Genomic DNA, 18,967 nt, shown 5'->3' with positions numbered 1-18,967 from the left:
CATGGAAGGCGTGACGGAGGCTTGGCCGGCCAAGCGGTCGCGCGTGCGAGAGGGATAGAGGGGAGAGAGATAGAAAGAGAAGGGGAGAGAGATAGAAAGAGAAGGGGAGAGAGATAGAAAGAGAGGGGGAGAGAACAAAATAGATGGAAAAGTGCAAGAGAGGGGGGAAAGAGAGCAAAATAGAGGGGAAAGAGCAAAAGAGAAGGGAATGAGCAAAATAGAGGGAAGAGAGAGAGCAAAAGAGGGGGAGAGAGCAAATAAGAGGGGGAAAGAGAGAGAGCAAAAGAGAGGGGGAGAGAGAGCAAAAGAGAGGGGGAGAGAGAGCAAAAGAGAGGGGGAGAGAGAGCAAAAGAAAGGGGGAGAGAGAGCAAAAGAGAGGGGGAGAGAGAGCAAAAGAGAGGGATGGAGAGAGAGCAAAAGAGAGGGGGAAGAGAGAGAGAGCGCAAAAGAGAGGGGGAAGAGAGAGAGCGCGCAAAAGAGAGGGGGAGAAAGAGCAAAAGAGAGGGATGAGAGAAAGAGCAAAAGAGAGGGATGAGAGAGAGACAGAGCAAAAGAGGAGGAGAGAGAGCACAAAAGAGGGGAAGAGAGAGAGCGCAAAAGAAAAGGGGAGGGACGGGGAGAGAGAGCGCAAAAGAGAGGGAGAGAGAGAGAGTGCAAAAGAGAGGGGGAGAGAGAGAGCGCAAAAGAGGGGGGAGAGAGAGATTGCAAAAGAGGGGAGAGAGATCGCAAAAGAGGGGAGAGAGAGCGCAAAAGAGGGGAGAGAGAGCGCAAAAGAGGGGAGAGAGAGCGCAAAAGAGGGGAGAGATAGCGCAAAAGAGAGGGGAGAGAGCGCAAAAGAAAGGGGAGAGAGCGCAAAAGAGAGGGGAGAGAGCGCAAAAGAGGGGAGAGAGTGCAAAAGAGTGAGAAGAGAGAGCAAAAGAGAGGGGGAGAGAGAGCGCGCAAAAGAGAGAGGGGAGAGAGCAAAAGGGGGGGGGGGAGAGAGGGAGCAAAAAGAGAGGGGAAAGAGCAAAAGAGAGGGGGGATAGAGAGACCCAAAGAGAGGGGAAAGAGCAAAAGAGAGGGGGGATAGAGAGAGCCAAAGAGAGGTGGGGCAAGAGAGAGCCAAAGAGAGGTGGGGCAAGAGAGAGCCAAAGAGAGGTGGGGCAAGAGAGAGAGAGGGGGAGAGCGCACAAAAGAGAGGGGTAGAGCGCACAAAAAAGAGGTGGGGAGAGAGCACAAAAAAGAGGTGGGGAGAGAGAGCAAAAGAGAGGGGGGGGGGGGAGAGAGAGCAAAAGAGAGGGGGGGGGAGAGAGCAAAAGAGAGGGGGAGGGAGAGAGCGCAAGGGGTGGGACCGCTATACTGCAAAAAATGGCCCGTCTGAACGGGCTTTAGGACTAGTACTTAATAATCTGAAACTGCTTATGCTAACTGTTCAACAAAGGTTGAGAGAACAGTAATGTCAGCCACAGATAAAGCTGAGCTAAAAATATAAACAGTACGTGAATATGCTCTACTAAGGTTATATTCAAATTCTAAAGAATCCTGAAAACAAGTACCAATTTCCATAGAAATAGTAGTACAGTCCCAAGATGGAATCAGAATAACCATTCTCTAGAATATAATACAGATAGTATATTGAATAGGAAAAAAAACTCAAAAGCAAAAATGTTAAAATCAAGATTTGAAAAGGATTATTAACATACAGCCAGATTACGAGTTTTGCGTTATGAGTGGCTCGCTAATAACTTGCAAGTTATTTCAACCGCTCACCTTTAATAGCGCTGCTATTACAGGTTTGCAAAAACACGGCGTTTGCTGGCGATATGGCAGCGTTGAGCTCCATACCGCACACAAATACCAGCGCTGCTTTGACGTGCTTGTGCACGATTTCCCCATAGACATCAATGGAGAGAGACGGCTAAAAAAAAAGCCTAACACCTGCAATCACGGAGCGTTAGCTCAGTTAGTAGCCCCATTAATGTCTATGGGGAAAGAAAATGTATGTTTAAACCAAACACCCTAACATAAACCCGAGTCTAAACACTGCTAATCTGCCGCTCCTACACCTACATTACACTTATTAACCCCTAATCTGCCGCCCCACCTACATAAATTTATTAACCCCTAATCTGCTGCTGCCCCCAATGTCGCTGCCACCTACATAAATTTATTAACCCCTAATCTGCCACCCCCAACGTCGCCGCCGCCACTATACTAAAGATATTACCCCTAAACCTCTGGCCTCCCACATCACTAAATAAATATATTAACCCCTAAACCTAACCTTAACACCCCTAACTTTTTTATTTAGAATTATTTTAATTATATTACTTACTATTAATAACTAAATAATTCCTATTTAAAAATACTTACTTACCTGTAAAAAAAAACCTAAGCTAGCTACAATATACTAATAGTTATATTGTAGTTATCTTAGGTTTTATTTTTATTTCACAGCTAAGTTTGTATTTATTTTAACTAGGTAGACTAGATAGTAAATAGTTATTAACTATTTACTAGCTACCTAGTTAAAATAAATTCAAATTTACCTGTAAAATAGAAGCTAACCTGCCTCACACCTAACATTACAATAAAAAATAAATTAAATTAAAAAAATACATTTATCTAAATTACAAAAAATAAAAAAAGAAATGATCAAAAATAAATACGAATTACTCCTAATCTAATAACCCTATCAAAATAACCCCCCAAAATAGAAAAACCCCTAGCCTACACTAAACTGTCAATAGCCCTTAAAAGGGCCTTTTGCGGGGCATTGCCCCAAAGAAATCAGCTCTTTTACCTGTATAATAAAATACAAACAACCCCCCAACAGTAAAACCCACCACCCACACAACCAACCCCCCAAATTAAATGTTCCTATCAGCCAATAGAATGGGAGCTCAATCATATTGGCTGATTGGATCAGCCAATAGGAATAAAGCTCAATCCTATGTCTTGAAGATGGACCCGCTCAGCGCTGGAAGGATGAAGATAGAAGATGCCGTCTGGATGAAAACTTCTGCCCGCCTGGAGGACGACTTCTTGCCGCTTTGATGAAGACTTCTCCCGGCTTCGTTGAGGACTTCTTGCCGCTTGAATGAAGACTTCTCCCAGCTGGATGAGGATGGATGTCCGGTCTTCAAAAACTGTAAGTGGATCTTCGGGGGTTAGTGTTAGGTGTTTTTAAGGGTTTATTGGGTGGGTTTTATTTTTAGCTTAGGGTTTGGGGCAATGTAAAAGAGCTAAATGCCCTTTTAAGGGCAATGCCCATCCAAATGCCCTTTTCAGGGCAATGGGGAGCTTAGGCTTATTTAGATAGGATTTTATTTGGGGAGTTGGTTGCGTGGGTGGTGGGTTTTACTGTTGGGGGGTTGTTTGTATTTTTTTTATACAGGTAAAATAGCTGATTTCTTTGGGGCAATGCCCCGCAAAAGGCCCTTTTAATTAAGGGCTATTGGCAGTTTAGTGTAGGCTAGGGTTTTTTTTATTTTGGGGGGGCTTTTTTATTTTGACAGGGCTATTAGATTAGGTGTAATTAGTTTAAATATTTGATAATTATTTTTTTATTTTGTGTGTTTCTTTTTGTGAATTAGTTAATTGTATTTGATTAATGTAATTTATTTAATTTTAGTGTAATGTTAGGTTTAACCGTAAGACAGGTTAGGTTTTATTTCACAGGTAAATTTGTATTTATTTTTACTAGGTAGTTAGTAAATAGTTAATAACTAATCAACCTAGTTAAAATAAATACAAAGTTACCTGTGAAATAAAAATAAAACATAAGCTAGATACAATATAACTATTAGTTATATTGTAGCTAGCTTAGGTTTTATTTTACAGGTAAGTATTTATTTAGTTTTAAATAGGAATTATTTAGGTATTAATTGTAATTTTTATTTGGAATTATTTTAATTATGTTAAAGTTAGTGGGTGTTAGACTTAGGGTTAGGTATAGAGGTTAATAACTTTAGTATAGTGGCGGCAACATTGGGGGCAGCAGATTAGGGGTTAATATGTGTAGTTAGGTGGCGGCTATTTTGTGGGCAGCGGATTAGGGGTTAATAACAGTAATGTAGGTTGCGGCGATGTTAGGGACAGCAAATTAGGGGTTAATAAGTGTATGTAGGTGGTGGCGACGACATGGGGGCAGCAGATTAGGGGTTAATAATATTTAACTAGTGTTTGCGATGCGGGAGTGCGGCAGTTTAGGAGTTAATATGTTTATTATAGTGGCAGCGATGTCCGGAGCGGCAGATTAGGGGTTAATAATTTAATTTTAGCGTTTGCGATGCGGGAGGGCCTCGGTTTAGGGGTTAATGGCTAGTTTATGGGTGTTAGTGTACTTTGTAACACTTTAGTTATGAGTTTTATGGTACAGATTTGTAATGTAAAACTCATAACTACTGACTTTCAGGTAGCGATACAGATCTTGTAGTTATAGGCTGTACCGCTCACTTTTTGGCCGGACAGGCAAACTTGTAATACCGGCGCTATGGAAGTCCCATTGAAAAAGAACTTTTTGAAAGGTGCGGTAGTTACATTGCCAAAAAGGTGTGCGGTACACCTACAACACCTGTAATACCAGCGGTAGTGAAAAAGAGCCATAATGATGCTTTTTCACTCATAACGCACAACTCGTAATCTAGCTGATAGTTAATAGGAGGACTAGACTCCTAAAAGCTATAAATAGAAAAATGTCCTTAACAAAGAACAAAAAATGTTCAAATAAAAAAATAAGGAGAATTTTTAACAAACTGTCTGATACAGGATCCTTTGAGCCAAAGAAACCTTCATCAGTAGAATAAACTTAAAGGGACAATCTAGTCCAAAATAAACTTTCATGATTCAGTTAGAGAATGTCATTTTAAACAATTTTCCAATTTACTTTTATCACCAATTTTGGTTTGTTCTCTTGGTATTCTTAGTTGAAAGCTAAACCTAGGAGGTTCATATGCAAATTTCTAAGCCCTTGAAGGCCGCCTCTTCTCTAAGGTCATTTTGACAGTTTTTCACCACTAGAGGGTGTTAGTTCATGTGTTTCATATAGATAACACTGTGCTCACGCACGTGGAGTTCCAGTGAGCCAGCTCTAATTGGCTAAAATGGATGTCTGTCAAAAGAACTGAAATAAGGGGGCAGTTTGCAGAGGCTTAGATACAAGGTAACCACAGAGGTAAAAAAGTGTATTTATATAACTGTGTTGGTTGTGCAAAACTAGGGAATAGGTAATAAAGGGATTATCTATCTTTTAAACAATAAAAATTCTGGTGTAGACTGTCCCTTTAAATATGCTGTCGGTCAGAACAATATTAATTACATTTTAACAATTTTGAAAAGACCTCGAAAGTTTACTTTAAAGGCATAATAGCAGTCATAACCTTTTATGATATAAGCAACAACATGTTATGTTTGCAGATGAAATCAAGTACATGAACTGAATATGTAAAAAACAGTAAATGTTATTGTACATGTAGAAACATTGCTAGCATAAAACATGATAAATAAATGCCACATAATTGAGCTGAAGAAATAACAACAGCTTAAAAAATGAAAAGAACACACTTAGCTTTGTAGAATTGTGTTCCAGGGCATCAGTTTCTACAGTAACATCAGAGGGAGGATCAGAATGAGACATCTCGCAAAATGCAACAGAAAAAGAAAAATAACATTAGGCAAAACATTCAATTTCCACAAAGTAACAGTTTCAGTAGAGAAAAACAAAAGCAGGCATAATAGCTTACAAAGTTCATGAAAACAGTGAGCAATAGAGGGAGAGGGGTAAAATAACTAAAATTTGGCGCCAAGAATGACACATTACACAAAAAGAAGTTAACATTTTTGGAGCAAAACTAACCCCAGAAAATGACAACTCGCGTCATAACAAACTTGATTTAGCAACAAAACAACTAGCGTCAACAAAGACACAGGAAATTACGAAATTTACGCCATAAAAGGCGCAACTTCGCGCCCAAGAAATTTGCGCCAAGAATGATGCAATAAAAAACAGCATTTTGCTCCCTTGCGAGCCCAGATTTGGCCACGAAAAAATGAAAGTCATATTAGAAAAAGACTGAACCCCAGGTAAGAAAAAAGTTTAAATAAACTTCCCAAACATGATTCCTATTCTGAAACTATACTAGACTGCAAAGGGAAATACACATAGACCTGACTCATGGCAAATATAAGTAAAATACATATATTTAAAACTTTATATTAATACATAAAGCGCCAAACCATAGCTGAGAGTGTCTTAAATAAAGATACATACTTACCGAAAGACACCCATCCATATATAGCAGATAGCCAAACCAGTACTGAAAACTATCAGCAGAGGTAATGGTATAAGAGTATATCGTCGATCTGAAAAGGGAGGTAGGAGATGAATCCTTACGACTGATAACAGAAAACCCTTGAAAAGATTTCTCCCGAGGAAAACCATAAAATCAATAGGCGATACTCTCTTGACATCCCTCTGACAAACACTGTACTCTGAGAGGAATTGGGCTTCAGAATGCTTAGAAGCACTTATAGAAGAAATCATAAAAAACAAGCACAAACTTACTTCACCACCTCCAAAGGAGGCAAAGTTTGTAAAACTGAATTGTGGGTGTGGTAAGGGGTGTATTTATAGGCATTTTGAGGTTTGGGAAACTTTGCCCCTCCTGGTAGGATTGTATATCCCATACGTCACTAGCTCATGGGGCGCGATCCGATATCAATCGCAGTTTGCGGCGCAAGCGAGGGAACCAATTTCAGCTCGCAACTCGAGCTATCCCATATAAGTCGCCGTCAGATGCTAACGAGCCGTAAGTCTGACAAACCAGCGATGTCCAGAAATCTGCGTAAGTACAAATTTCTGGCGTCGCCAGTGACTTGCGGCACGTTAGAAACTGCCGGCGCCTATAAAACCTGACTAAAGTTTAAAACACCCGCACTGTCTAACACGCCTCCCTAACATAGCCCGCACTGTCTAACACGCCTCCCTAACATAGCCCGCACTGTCTAACACGCCTCCCTAACATAGCCCGACAAGTCTAACACGCCTCCCTAACATAGCCCGCACTGTCTAACACGCCTCCCTAACATAGCCCGCACTGTCTAACACGCCTCCCTAACATAGCCCGCACTGTCTAACACGCCTCCCTAACATAGCCCGCACTGTCTAACACGCCTCCCTAACATAGCCCGCACTGTCTAACCCTCTATCCGCTATCCCCCCTCACTATCCTAACAATAAAAAAGCTATTAACCCCTAAACCGCCGCTCCCGTACCCCGCCGCAACCTAATAAAGTTATTAACCCCTAAACCGCCGCTCCCGTACCCCGCCGCCAGCTATATTATATCTATAACCCCCTAAAGTGAGCCCCTAACACCGCCGCCATCTATATTAAAATTATTAACCCCTAATGTAAGCCCCTTACACCGCCGCCATCTCTATTAAAATGATTAACCCCTAATTTAATCTACCTACCCCGCCGCCAGCTATATTATCTATATTAACCCTAAGTATATTATAGTTAATATAGTTATTACATTATATATATTAACTATATTAACCCTAATTATATTAGGGTTAATATAGTTAATATAGTTACTATAGTATTTATATTAACTATATTAACTCTATCTAACCCTAACACCCCTAACTAAATTTATATTAAATTAATCTAATTCATTTATAAACTAAAATATTCCTATTTAAATCTAAATACTTACCTATAAAATAAACCCTAAGATAGCTACAATATAATTAATAATTACATTGTAGCTATGTTAGGGTTAATATTTATTTTACAGGTAAATTGTTAATTATTTTAACTAGGTATAATAGATATTAAATAGTTATTAACTATTTAATATTTACCTAGTTAAAATAATTACCCAATTACCTGTAAAATAAATCCTAACCTAAGTTACAAATACACCTACACTATCAATAAATTTAATAAACTACAAACATCTATCTAAAAATACAATTAAATTAACTAAACTAAATTACAAAAAAAAACAAACACTAAATTACAAAAAATAAAAAAAAATTACAAGATATTTAAGCTAATTACACCTATTCTAAGCCCCCTAATAAAATAATAAACCCCCAAAATAAAAAAAATTCCCTGCCCTATTCTAAATTCAACAAATTTCAAAGCTCTTTACCTTACCAGCCCTTAAAAGGGCCCTTTGTGGGGCATGCCCCAAAGAATTCAGCTCTTTTGCATACAACAAATACAATACCCCCCCCCCATTACAACCCACCACCCACATACCCCTATTCTAAACCCACCCAAACCCCCCTTAAAAAAGCCTAACACTACCCCCCTGAAGATCTCCCTACCTTGTCTTCACCACACCGGGCCGAACTCCTGATCCGATCCGGGCGATGTCTTCCTCCAAGCGGCAAAGAAGAATTCTTCCTCCGGCGACGTCTTCCTCCAAGCGGCAGCAAAGTCTTCATCCTTCCGGCGGCATCTTCAATCTTCTTTCTTCGCTCCGCCGCCGCGGAGCATCCATCCCGGCCGACTGCTGAACTTGGAATGAGGTACCTTTAAATGACGTCATCCAAGATGGCGTCCGCCGAATTCCGATTGGCTGATAGGATTCTATCAGCCAATCGGAATTAAGTTAAAAAAATCTGATTGGCTGATTGAATCAGCCAATCAGATTCAAGTTCAATCCGATTGGCTGATCCAATCAGCCAATCAGATTGAGCTCGCATTCTATTGGCTGATCGGAACAGCCAATAGAATGCGAGCTCAATCTGATTGGCTGATTGGATCAGCCAATCGGATTGAACTTGAATCTGATTGGCTGATTCAATCAGCCAATCAGATTTTTTTAACTTAATTCCGATTGGCTGATAGAATCCTATCAGCCAATCGGAATTCGGCGGACGCCATCTTGGATGACGTCATTTAAAGGTACCTCATTCCAAGTTCAGCAGTCGGCCGGGATGGATGCTCCGCGGCGGCGGAGCGAAGAAAGAAGATTGAAGATGCCGCCGGAAGGATGAAGACTTTGCTGCCGCTTGGAGGAAGACATCGCCGGAGGAAGAATTCTTCTTTGCCGCTTGGAGGAAGACATCGCCCGGATCGGATCAGGAGTTCGGCCCGGTGTGGTGAAGACAAGGTAGGGAGATCTTCAGGGGGGTAGTGTTAGGCTTTTTTAAGGGGGGTTTGGGTGGGTTTAGAATAGGGGTATGTGGGTGGTGGGTTGTAATGGGGGGGGGGGGGGGGTATTGTATTTGTTGTATGCAAAAGAGCTGAATTCTTTGGGGCATGCCCCACAAAAGGCCCTTTTAAGGGCTGGTAAGGTAAAGAGCTTTGAAATTTGTTGAATTTAGAATAGGGCAGGGAATTTTTTTTATTTTGGGGGTTTATTATTTTATTAGGGGGCTTAGAATAGGTGTAATTAGCTTAAATATCTTGTAATTTTTTTTTATTTTTTGTAATTTAGTTTAGTTAATTTAATTGTATTTTTAGATAGATGTTTGTAGTTTATTAAATTTATTGATAGTGTAGGTGTATTTGTAACTTAGGTTAGGATTTATTTTACAGGTAATTGGGTAATTATTTTAACTAGGTAGATATTAAATAGTTAATAACTATTTAATATCTATTATACCTAGTTAAAATAATTAACAATTTACCTGTAAAATAAATATTAACCCTAACATAGCTACAATGTAATTATTAATTATATTGTAGCTATCTTAGGGTTTATTTTATAGGTAAGTATTTAGATTTAAATAGGAATATTTTAGTTTATAAATGAATTAGATTAATTTAATATAAATTTAGTTAGGGGTGTTAGGGTTAGATAGAGTTAATATAGTTAATATAAATACTATAGTAACTATATTAACCCTAATATAATTAGGGTTAATATAGTTAATATATATAATGTAATAACTATATTAACTATAATATACTTAGGGTTAATATAGATAATATAGCTGGCGGCGGGGTAGGTAGATTAAATTAGGGGTTAATCATTTTAATAGAGATGGCGGCGGTGTAAGGGGCTTACATTAGGGGTTAATAATATTAATATAGCTGGCGGCGGTATAGGGGGATTAGATTAGGGGTTAATAATTTTTATATAGGTGGCGGCGGTGTAAGGGGTCAGATTAGGGGATAGATAAGGTAGATGGCGGCGGTTTTAGAGGCTCACAGTAGGGGGTTAGTTTATGTAGATGGCGGCGGGGTCCGGGAGCGGCGGTTTAGGGGGTAATAACTTTATTAGGGATTTCGGGGGGGGGGATCGCGGTTGACAGGGAGATAGACATTGCGCATGCGTTAGGTGTTAGGTTTAATTTAGCAGATCGCGGTTGACAGGGAGATAGACATTGCGCATGCGTTAGGTTTTATTTAGCAGATCGCGGTTGACAGGGAGATAGACATTGCGCATGCGTTAGGTTTATTTTCTAGTTAGTTTAGGGAGTTACGGGGCTCCAATAGTCAGCGTAAGGCTTCTTACGGCTGCTTTTTGTGGCGAGGTGAAAATGGAGTAAGTTTTCTCCATTTTCGCCACGTAAGTCCTTACGCTGCATATTGGATACCAAACTGCGCGGGTTTGGTATACCTGCCTATGGCCCAAAAAACTGCGGGCGACGGCAGAAATATACGGGCGTAACTTCTAGGTTACGCCGTATATGTGATACCAAACCCGCGCAAATATTGGCGTCGCCGGCTTTTGCGGGCGACGATTTATATCGGATCGACCCCATGGACTTTTGTCAATTACATGAAAGACATTTCTTTACAATGGAAATTGGCAGCTGAGGAAATTTTTTGGTAAAATATCTTCCCTTTTTTGAATAAAACACAATTTATGCTTACCTGATACATTTATTTCTCTTGTGGTGTATCCAGTCCACGGATCATCCATTACTTGTGGGATATTCTCATTACCAACAGGAAGTTGCAAGAGGACACCCACAGCAGAGCTGTTATATAGCTCCTCCCCTAACTGCCATATCCAGTCATTCGACCGAAAACACGCAGAGAAAGGAGAAACCATAGGGTGCAGTGGTGACTGTAGTTTAAATGAGAAAAATTACCTGCGTTAAAATGACAGGGCGGGCCGTGGACTGGATACACCACAAGAGAAATAAATTTATCAGGTAAGCATAAATTGTGTTTTCTCTTGTAAGGTGTATCCAGTCCACAGATCATCCATTACTTGTGGGATACCAATACCAAAGCTAAAGTACACGGATGAAGGGAGGGACAAGGCAGGTACTTAAACGGAAGGTACCACTGCCTGTAAAACCTTTCTCCCAAAAATAGCCTCCGAAGAAGCAAAAGTATCAAATTTGTAGAATTTTGAAAAACTATGAAACGAAGACCAAGTCGCCGCCTTGCAAATCTGTTCAACAGAAGCCTCATTTTTAAAGGCCCAAGTGGAAGCCACAGCTCTAGTAGAATAAGCTGTAATCCTTTCAGGAGGCTGATGTCCAGCAGTCTCATAGGCTAAGCGGATTATGCTTCTTAGCCAAAAAGAAAGAGAGGTTGCCGAAGCCTTTTGACCTCTCCTCTGACCAGAGTAGACCACAAACAAAGCAGATGTTTGACGAAAATCTTTAGTAGCTTGTAAGTAAAACTTTAAAGCACGAACCGCGTCCAGATTGTGTAATAAACGTTCCTTCTTTGAAGAAGGATTAGGACACAAGGATGGAACAACAATCTCTTGATTGATATTCTTGTTAGATACCACCTTAGGTAAAAACCCAGGTTTGGTACACAGGACTACCTTATCCGAATGGAAAATCAGATAAGGAGAATCACATTGTAAGGCAGATAACTCGGAGACTCTACGAGCCGAGGAAATAGCTACCAAAAAAAGAACTTTCCAAGATAAAAGTTTGATATCTATGGAATGAAGAGGTTCAAATGGAACTCCTTGAAGAACCTTAAGAACCAAATTTAAGCTCCATGGCAGAGCAACAGGTTTAAACACAGGCTTGATTCTAACTAAAGCCTGACAAAATGCCTGAACGTCTGGAACATCTGCCAGACGCTTGTGCAAAAGAATAGAAAGCGCAGAAATCTGTCCCTTTAAGGAACTAGCTGACAATCCTTTTTCGAAACCTTCTTGGAGAAAGGATAATATCCTGGGAATCCTGACTTTACTCCATGAGTAACCCTTGGATTCACACCAATAAAGATATTTATGCCATATCTTATGATAAATTTTCCTGGTGACAGGCTTTCGTGCCTGTATTAAGGTATCAATGACTGACTCTGAGAAGCCACGCTTTGAAAAAATCAAGCGTTCAATCTCCATGCAGTCAGTCTCAGAGAAATTAGATTTGGATGGTGGAAAGGACCCTGAAGTAGAAGGTCCTGTCTCAGAGGCAGAGTCCATGGTGGAAAGGATGACATGTCCACTAGATCTGCATACCAGGTCCTGCGTGGCCACGCAGGCGCTATTAAAATCACTGATGCTCTCTCCTGCCTGATTTTGGCAATCAGTCGATGGAGCAGAGGAAACGGTGGAAACACATAAGCCAGGTTGAAAAACCAGGGCGCTGCTAGAGCATCTATCAGCGTCGCCTTGGGGTCCCTGGACCTGGATCCGTAACAAGGAAGCTTGGCGTTCTGTCGAGACGCCATGAGATCCAGTTCTGGTTTGCCCCAACGATGAATCAATTGTGCAAACACCTCCGGATGGAGGTCGACTTAGAAAATCCGCCTCCCAGTTCTCTACACCTGGGATATGGATAGCTGATAGGTGGCAAGAGTAAATCTCTGCCCAGTGAATTATTTTTGAGACTTCTAACATCGCTTGGGAACTTCTTGTTCCCCCTTGATGGTTGATGTAAGCCACAGTGGTGATGTTGTCCGACTGAAATCTGATGTACCTCAGAGTTGCTAACTGAGGCCAAGCCTGAAGAGCACTGAATATCGCTCTCAGTTCCAGAATATTTATTGGAAGGAGTGTCTCCTCCTGAGTCCACGATCCCTGAGCCTTCAGGGAGTTCCAGACTGCACCCCAACCTAGAAGGCTGGCATCTGTTGTTACAATTGTCCAATCTGGCCTGCGAAAGGTCATACCTTTGGACAGATTGACCCGAGATAGCCACCAGAGAAGAGAATCCCTGGTTTCTTGATCCAGATTTAGTAGAGGGGACAAATCTGTGTAATCCCCGTTCCACTGACTGAGCATGCATAGTTGCAGCGGTCTGAGATGTAAGCGTGCAAACGGCACTATGTCCATTGCCGCTACCATTAAGCCGATTACTTCCATGCACTGAGCCACCGAAAGGCACGGAATGGAATGAAGAACACGGCAGGAATTTAGAAGCTTTGATAGCCTGGACTCCGTCAGGTAAATTTTCATTTCTACAGAATCTATCAGAGTCCCTAGGAAGGAAACTCTTGTGAGTGGGGATAGAGAACTCTTTTCCTCGTTCACTTTCACTTTCTACCCATGCGACCTCAGAAATGCCAGTACTATGTCCGTATGAGACTTGGCAATTTGGAAGTTTGACGCCTGTATCAGGATGTCGTCTAAATAAGGGGCCACTGATATGCCCCGCGGCCTTAGGACCGCCAGAAGCAACCCTAGAACCTTTGTGAAGATTCTTGGGACTGTAGCTAATCCAAAAGGAAGAGCTACGAACTGGTAATGCCTGTCCAGAAAGGCAAACCTGAGAAACCGATGATGATCTTTGTGTATCGGAATGTGAAGATAAGCATCCTTTAGATCCACTGTAGTCATATATTGACCCTCCTGGATTATAGGTAGGATGGTACGAATAGTTTCCATCTTGAATGATGGAACTCTGAGGAATTTGTTTAAGATCTTTAGATCCAAAATTGGTCTGAAGGTTCCCTCTTTTTTGGGAACTACAAACAGATTTGAGTAAAAACCATGTCCCTGTTCCTCCTTTAGAACTGGATGAATCACTCCCATAACTAGGAGGTCTCGTACACAGTGTAAGAATGCCTCTCTCTTTATCTGGTTTGCTGATAATTGTGAAAGGTGAAATCTCCCTTTTGGGGGGGAAGCTTTGAAGTCCAGAAGATATCCCTGGGATATAATTTCCAACGCCTAGGGATCCTGAACATCACTTGCCCACGCCTGGGCGAAGAGTGAGAGTCTGCCCCCTACTAGATCCGTTACCGTATAGGGGGCTGTTCCTTCATGCTGTCTTAGAGGCAGCAGCAGGCTTTTTGGCCTGCTTACCTTTGTTCCAGGTCTGGTTTGGCCTCCAGACCGTCTTGGACTGAGCAAAAGTTCCCTCTTGTTTTGTATTAGAGGAAGTTGATGCCGCACTTGCCTTGAAGTTTCGAAAGGCACGAAAATTAGACTGTTTGGCCCTTGATTTGGACCTGTCCTGAGGAAGGGCATGACCTTTTCCTCCAGTGATATCAGCAATAATCTCCTTCAAACCAGGCCCGAATAGGGTTTGCCCCTTGAAGGGAATGTTAAGCAGCTTAGATTTTGAAGTCACATCAGCTGACCATGATTTAAGCCATAGCGCCCTACGCGCCTGTATAGCAAAACCAGAATTCTTAGCCGTTAGTTTAGTCAAATGAACAATGGCATCAGAAACAAAAGAATTGGCTAGCTTAAGTGCTCTAAGTTTGCCAAGTATGTCATCCAATGGAGTCGCTACCTGTAAAGCCTCTTCCAGAGACTCAAACCAGAACGCCGCAGCAGCAGTGACAGGAGCAATGCATGCAAGGGGCTGTAGGATAAAACCTTTTTGAATAAACATTTTCTTAAGGTAACCTAATTTTTTATCCATTGGATCTGAAAAAGCACAACTGTCCTCGACAGGGATTGTAGTACGCTTTGCTAGAGTAGAAACTGCTCCCTCCACCTTAGGGACTGTCTGCCATAAGTCCTGTGTGGTGGCGTCTTTTCTCTTTGGCTGCATTGACCAAAAACTTTGGCTCTAAATAAGAGTTCCATTGCCTCAAGCACATAATCTAATCACAGGTGCTCTTGATGGTTGACTAAGAATATTATGTAAAACAAGAGGAATCGTATTCTGAGCAAATGAGAAGCAAGGAAAATTCAGATCATAAATCAGATTTGTTTAAGTATTAGGATCATAATCTACTGAGACATTCTCAGCTGGTGTCTGATTAAGCAGCGTATGGCTATACATATGTTAATTTATTCCAAAATTGTCAATAGCCAAACTCCTCACCACCATTTGCTTTCTTTGGAGGAGCCAATTTAGGCTTCTATTGTTTTCCAGTCTGAAATATTATCACTTCTCTAGAGGCTTATTAAAGATAGATATGTGACAGGGTTTGAAGTAGTGTTCCTTTTCAGCCAGTTTTGTGAGTGGCCCAGAAGTAAAACAGTTAATTAGAGCAATTAGCAAACACTACACAATGCAGACTGCAAGGTGTGGTTCCCTTAACTCTTTCACTGCTGGGCCGCTAGCAAAACTTGCCTTAGAGGGAACACTGGGTTAGATGTTTAAATTCTGCAGTGTTTGTTTCCAATTCTCAGATGGAAAACCCAAAATTTTAAAGTTAAATTACAGGAACCGTAGGCAATAAAAATAATACAAGTTTATTGTGAAAGTTGTTTCTATGCAAAATTAAACTTTCCATATTGCAATCTCAACTTGTTTTGTGTCCCTTAAATTAAATTCCCTCTATAAATCTGATTAAAAATAAACATTTATTTTATCTATACATTTCTTAAACTTGGACAGGAATAAAGCAGTTAAAATGTTGATGGCATACAATGTTAGACAAAATAGTACAGTATTTAAGACAATTCATCGTTCCTGTGTTTTTTCCTTCTAAGAGCTGAAGATGGCCGCAACTCTTCAGATCCATGAGCGTAAGGACAATTATCAGTAACACGCGGACAGCCATCAGGGTGATTGATAAAAAACCAACATAATCTTGTTTTTAAAACATCAGGAGAGAGTCCTCTCTTGGATTCTGATTGTTTCCGTTTACTCTTGCTTACTGCTTCATTCCTCCAATCTCGAATAGAAACGCTGGAATTCATCACTATTGGCAAAAGAAGGAAAAACATACGGTTAATTTTCAAGAAGAATATGAGAAAATGGTAAAAGACCTTAATTTTATTTGCCTGGGACATAAATTAGCAGATAGTATTTGTACCTCATATACAAATTAAAATACATGTTCAAACACTGGCAAGTACCCAGAAATCCATGTTTAAAACGTAGGTATTTTTCCTAAAGAATTCTCTGCCCCCATTCTGGTCATCTGCGCTGTATAAATGTCCCCCTATGTGCAGATGTGCTGTATAATATCTAACAGAGAATACGTTTTTGTTTTGTTTTTGTCAACATATTTTTTCTTATCATAAACTTTATAGAGACTGGTTTGAATGCCTTATACCAGCTTCACTACATGGCAAGAAAGACATATATCCCATGCTGATGAGGTCTTAATAAGACGGAAAAAAATGCCCACCTGTGATTTCTTTTTCTGTACCTTTCTTTATTATGCATTAAATCTGCCCTATAGTAGCATTGCAGTGGCATTAGGACATTCAGGTTTAAAATGGAGACAAGAAGTAAAAGGATGGGGATTCTGGAAATCATTTGCATATCATTACCCAGAACTCCCTGCTCTAGTAAAAACAGTTTTTGGTAAGGTGCTAAGTAAGGGGATGTGCATATATACTATATGACATCTATTGTGGGTCCAATTATTTCATAATATAAGTTTGACATTGCCATTCTTGACACAAACCAGGTAATAATATAAAAATTTTGATATATCAGAGCTAAATTTCCACTAGTCATTGGCGAGTGGAATTTTAATGGTGGTGAGTCAAAGTTAGTTAGTGAATGTTGAGTTTGAAGTCTGGAGGCATAATGTAAGTAGCAAAGTTGACAAATTGTATTTGCAGAATGAACATTCCTATTGCAGCACTGACAAACACACATGTTGTGCTGTGTGCTAAAACTATTATCTAAAGCGATATTATATAGCCATGAAAGTGCAAGGATATGTTATTCCTCTAGGGCTGAAGGGACCCCATTAGTGCTTAGACTGTTACTTCTGAGAGTGTAAATGGGGCAGAGAGAGACTGCAGATGAAAAGTGAAAATGGAGAAGGTAGAGTTGAGAGAATTGAAAGAAAAAAAAAAAAAGAGTGAAGAGATATGAGAAAGTGGAAAAAAAGATTGTACAGAGAAGATATGGCCTGAGAGAGAAAGGGAGAGTGTAACAAGAGAGATTGGAGAGAGGTGGGAGTTGAGAAAGATAGTTAGTGACTGTCAGCACTCTCTATGTTCAACAACTTTCTTTTTCTATCCAACTGTTGTTTTCTTGAGAACCTCTAGATGAGTTTTCTAACTGCTATGAATTTATTTTTAACTGAGAATAAATCCACAATCACAATATTTTTCAAATGCACTTAAAAAAAATTAAACAGGCAAAAATCAAACTGAAGTAACTCCCAGAAAGAACCTTTCTACCAAAAGCTGAAGCAGAAAATTAAAAAACAAAACAAAAAAAAAAAAACCTCTTCTAGCAGGTGAAGTAGCTAAAAGAAACAACACTTTCCAAGAAAGTAGCTTAATGTCAATCTAAAGCTAGGTTCAAAACTCTTAATACCAAGTTAAGATCCCAAAGAAGAAAAATTTGCTTAATTACAGGTTTGATACGAACCAAAGTCTTCCTATAAAACAAAAGTTATCCAGCCATCTAAAAGGATGCCAAGAAAAACCATGGGTCTATACACCAAAAAATAAAGGTTTCCAGACTTTATGGTAAATTTTCCTAGTCACAGGCTTCTGAGCATGAATTAAGGTTTTAATCACAGAATCAGAGAAACCACAATGTCTTAGTACTAAGAGCAAATTTAGGAACAGGAGGCCTAGCCCCAGGGACAGAGGATAAAGAAGGAAACAACCTCTGTACTAGATTTGGATACCAAATTCTGTAAAATTACCAAACAGTAAGATTACCAAAACCACTAATGTTCTTTCTAGGCTCAGCTTGAAAACTATTCTGAGTAGAAGTACCAACAGATACACAAGCTGAAACACCAAAATAAGTAGTAGAACTACAAATACTATTTATAGGACCCTGATCCTTAACAAGTGCCTGAGAAGTTTGTTCACATCTAGGGGACACAACTGAGGACTGTAAAAATTAATTTCCTAGATAATCATCCCTAGATTGAGAACTACCAAAGATAGACAACTATCAAAACATTACCCTTATCATCAGGAAACAGAGTTCCCCTCAGATTTAAGACATAAGTCACTACTGTGACCCTGCCTAACTGTAAGAGGAAAATAAACGTTCTTTTTAATAGAGGCTAAACGTAAAGAACCTTAAGGTTGCACCAAGGCTCAGAATCTATATAGGAAACCTCACCCATCCATACAATTGACAAGATCCTTAGATGCAAAAACTTGATTCTCAGTTTCAAAATGACTGAAACAGAACCTAAACTTTTATGTACTAACCTTTCTATTAAAACAGAAGAAACGTCTCTCCGAGAGTCTTTATTCTGAATCGTATCTGATGTTCCAAAAGGAACTTGAGTAGAAGCCAGAGAATTAGGGCAGACTGTTAAATGAGACTTAACCTGCACGCTGCCAGAAAATATGGATCGGGGGGTGCAGCTTCATGCAGTTTTAGATGCAGGAGTAGTTTTCTTAGCCTGCTTAAACTTATTACAGTTAGCATTGGGTCTCCAAACTGAACCAGAAGTACTCTGTTTTTGATCAGCAGGAATCTTCGCTCATTTGATCCTTATTCTGGCGAGGGGAACAGAAACGGTCAAAGGCCTTAGATTTTTTTTATCCTGAGGTAAAAAAAGGCCCTTTACTACCGGTAACAGTAGAAATAATAGAATCTAAATCTGATCCAAACAATTTCTTACCCTGAAAGAAAAGAGATAATCTAGATTAAGACACCATAGCAGCAGACCAGGATTGAAGCCATAAAGCTCTCCTGGCACGAACTGCCAAAGACATACTTTCGACATTCATTTTCAAAATATCAAAAACAGCATC

The 18,967-nt window shown here is 40.1% G+C and overlaps 1 protein-coding gene across 1 annotated transcript in view; it reads right to left on the bottom strand.

Annotated features, from left to right (window-relative positions):
* Positions 1 to 15,506: 15,506 nt before the first annotated feature.
* Positions 15,507 to 18,967, bottom strand: part of TRMT44 (tRNA methyltransferase 44 homolog) — a gene marked incomplete in the record, with an annotated part of 256,632 nt that continues 253,171 nt past the window's right edge. The window contains 1 exon segment of the mRNA XM_053704178.1: positions 15,507 to 15,972. Within this exon segment, the coding sequence (XP_053560153.1) occupies positions 15,722 to 15,972 (251 nt within the window).

The sequence above is a fragment of the Bombina bombina genome, chromosome 2 (genome assembly GCF_027579735.1).
Source record: "Bombina bombina isolate aBomBom1 chromosome 2, aBomBom1.pri, whole genome shotgun sequence".
NCBI lineage: Eukaryota > Metazoa > Chordata > Amphibia > Anura > Bombinatoridae > Bombina > Bombina bombina.
The sequence above is the reverse complement of the archived record's forward strand: the minus strand, read 5'-3'. Positions and strand labels throughout refer to the sequence as shown.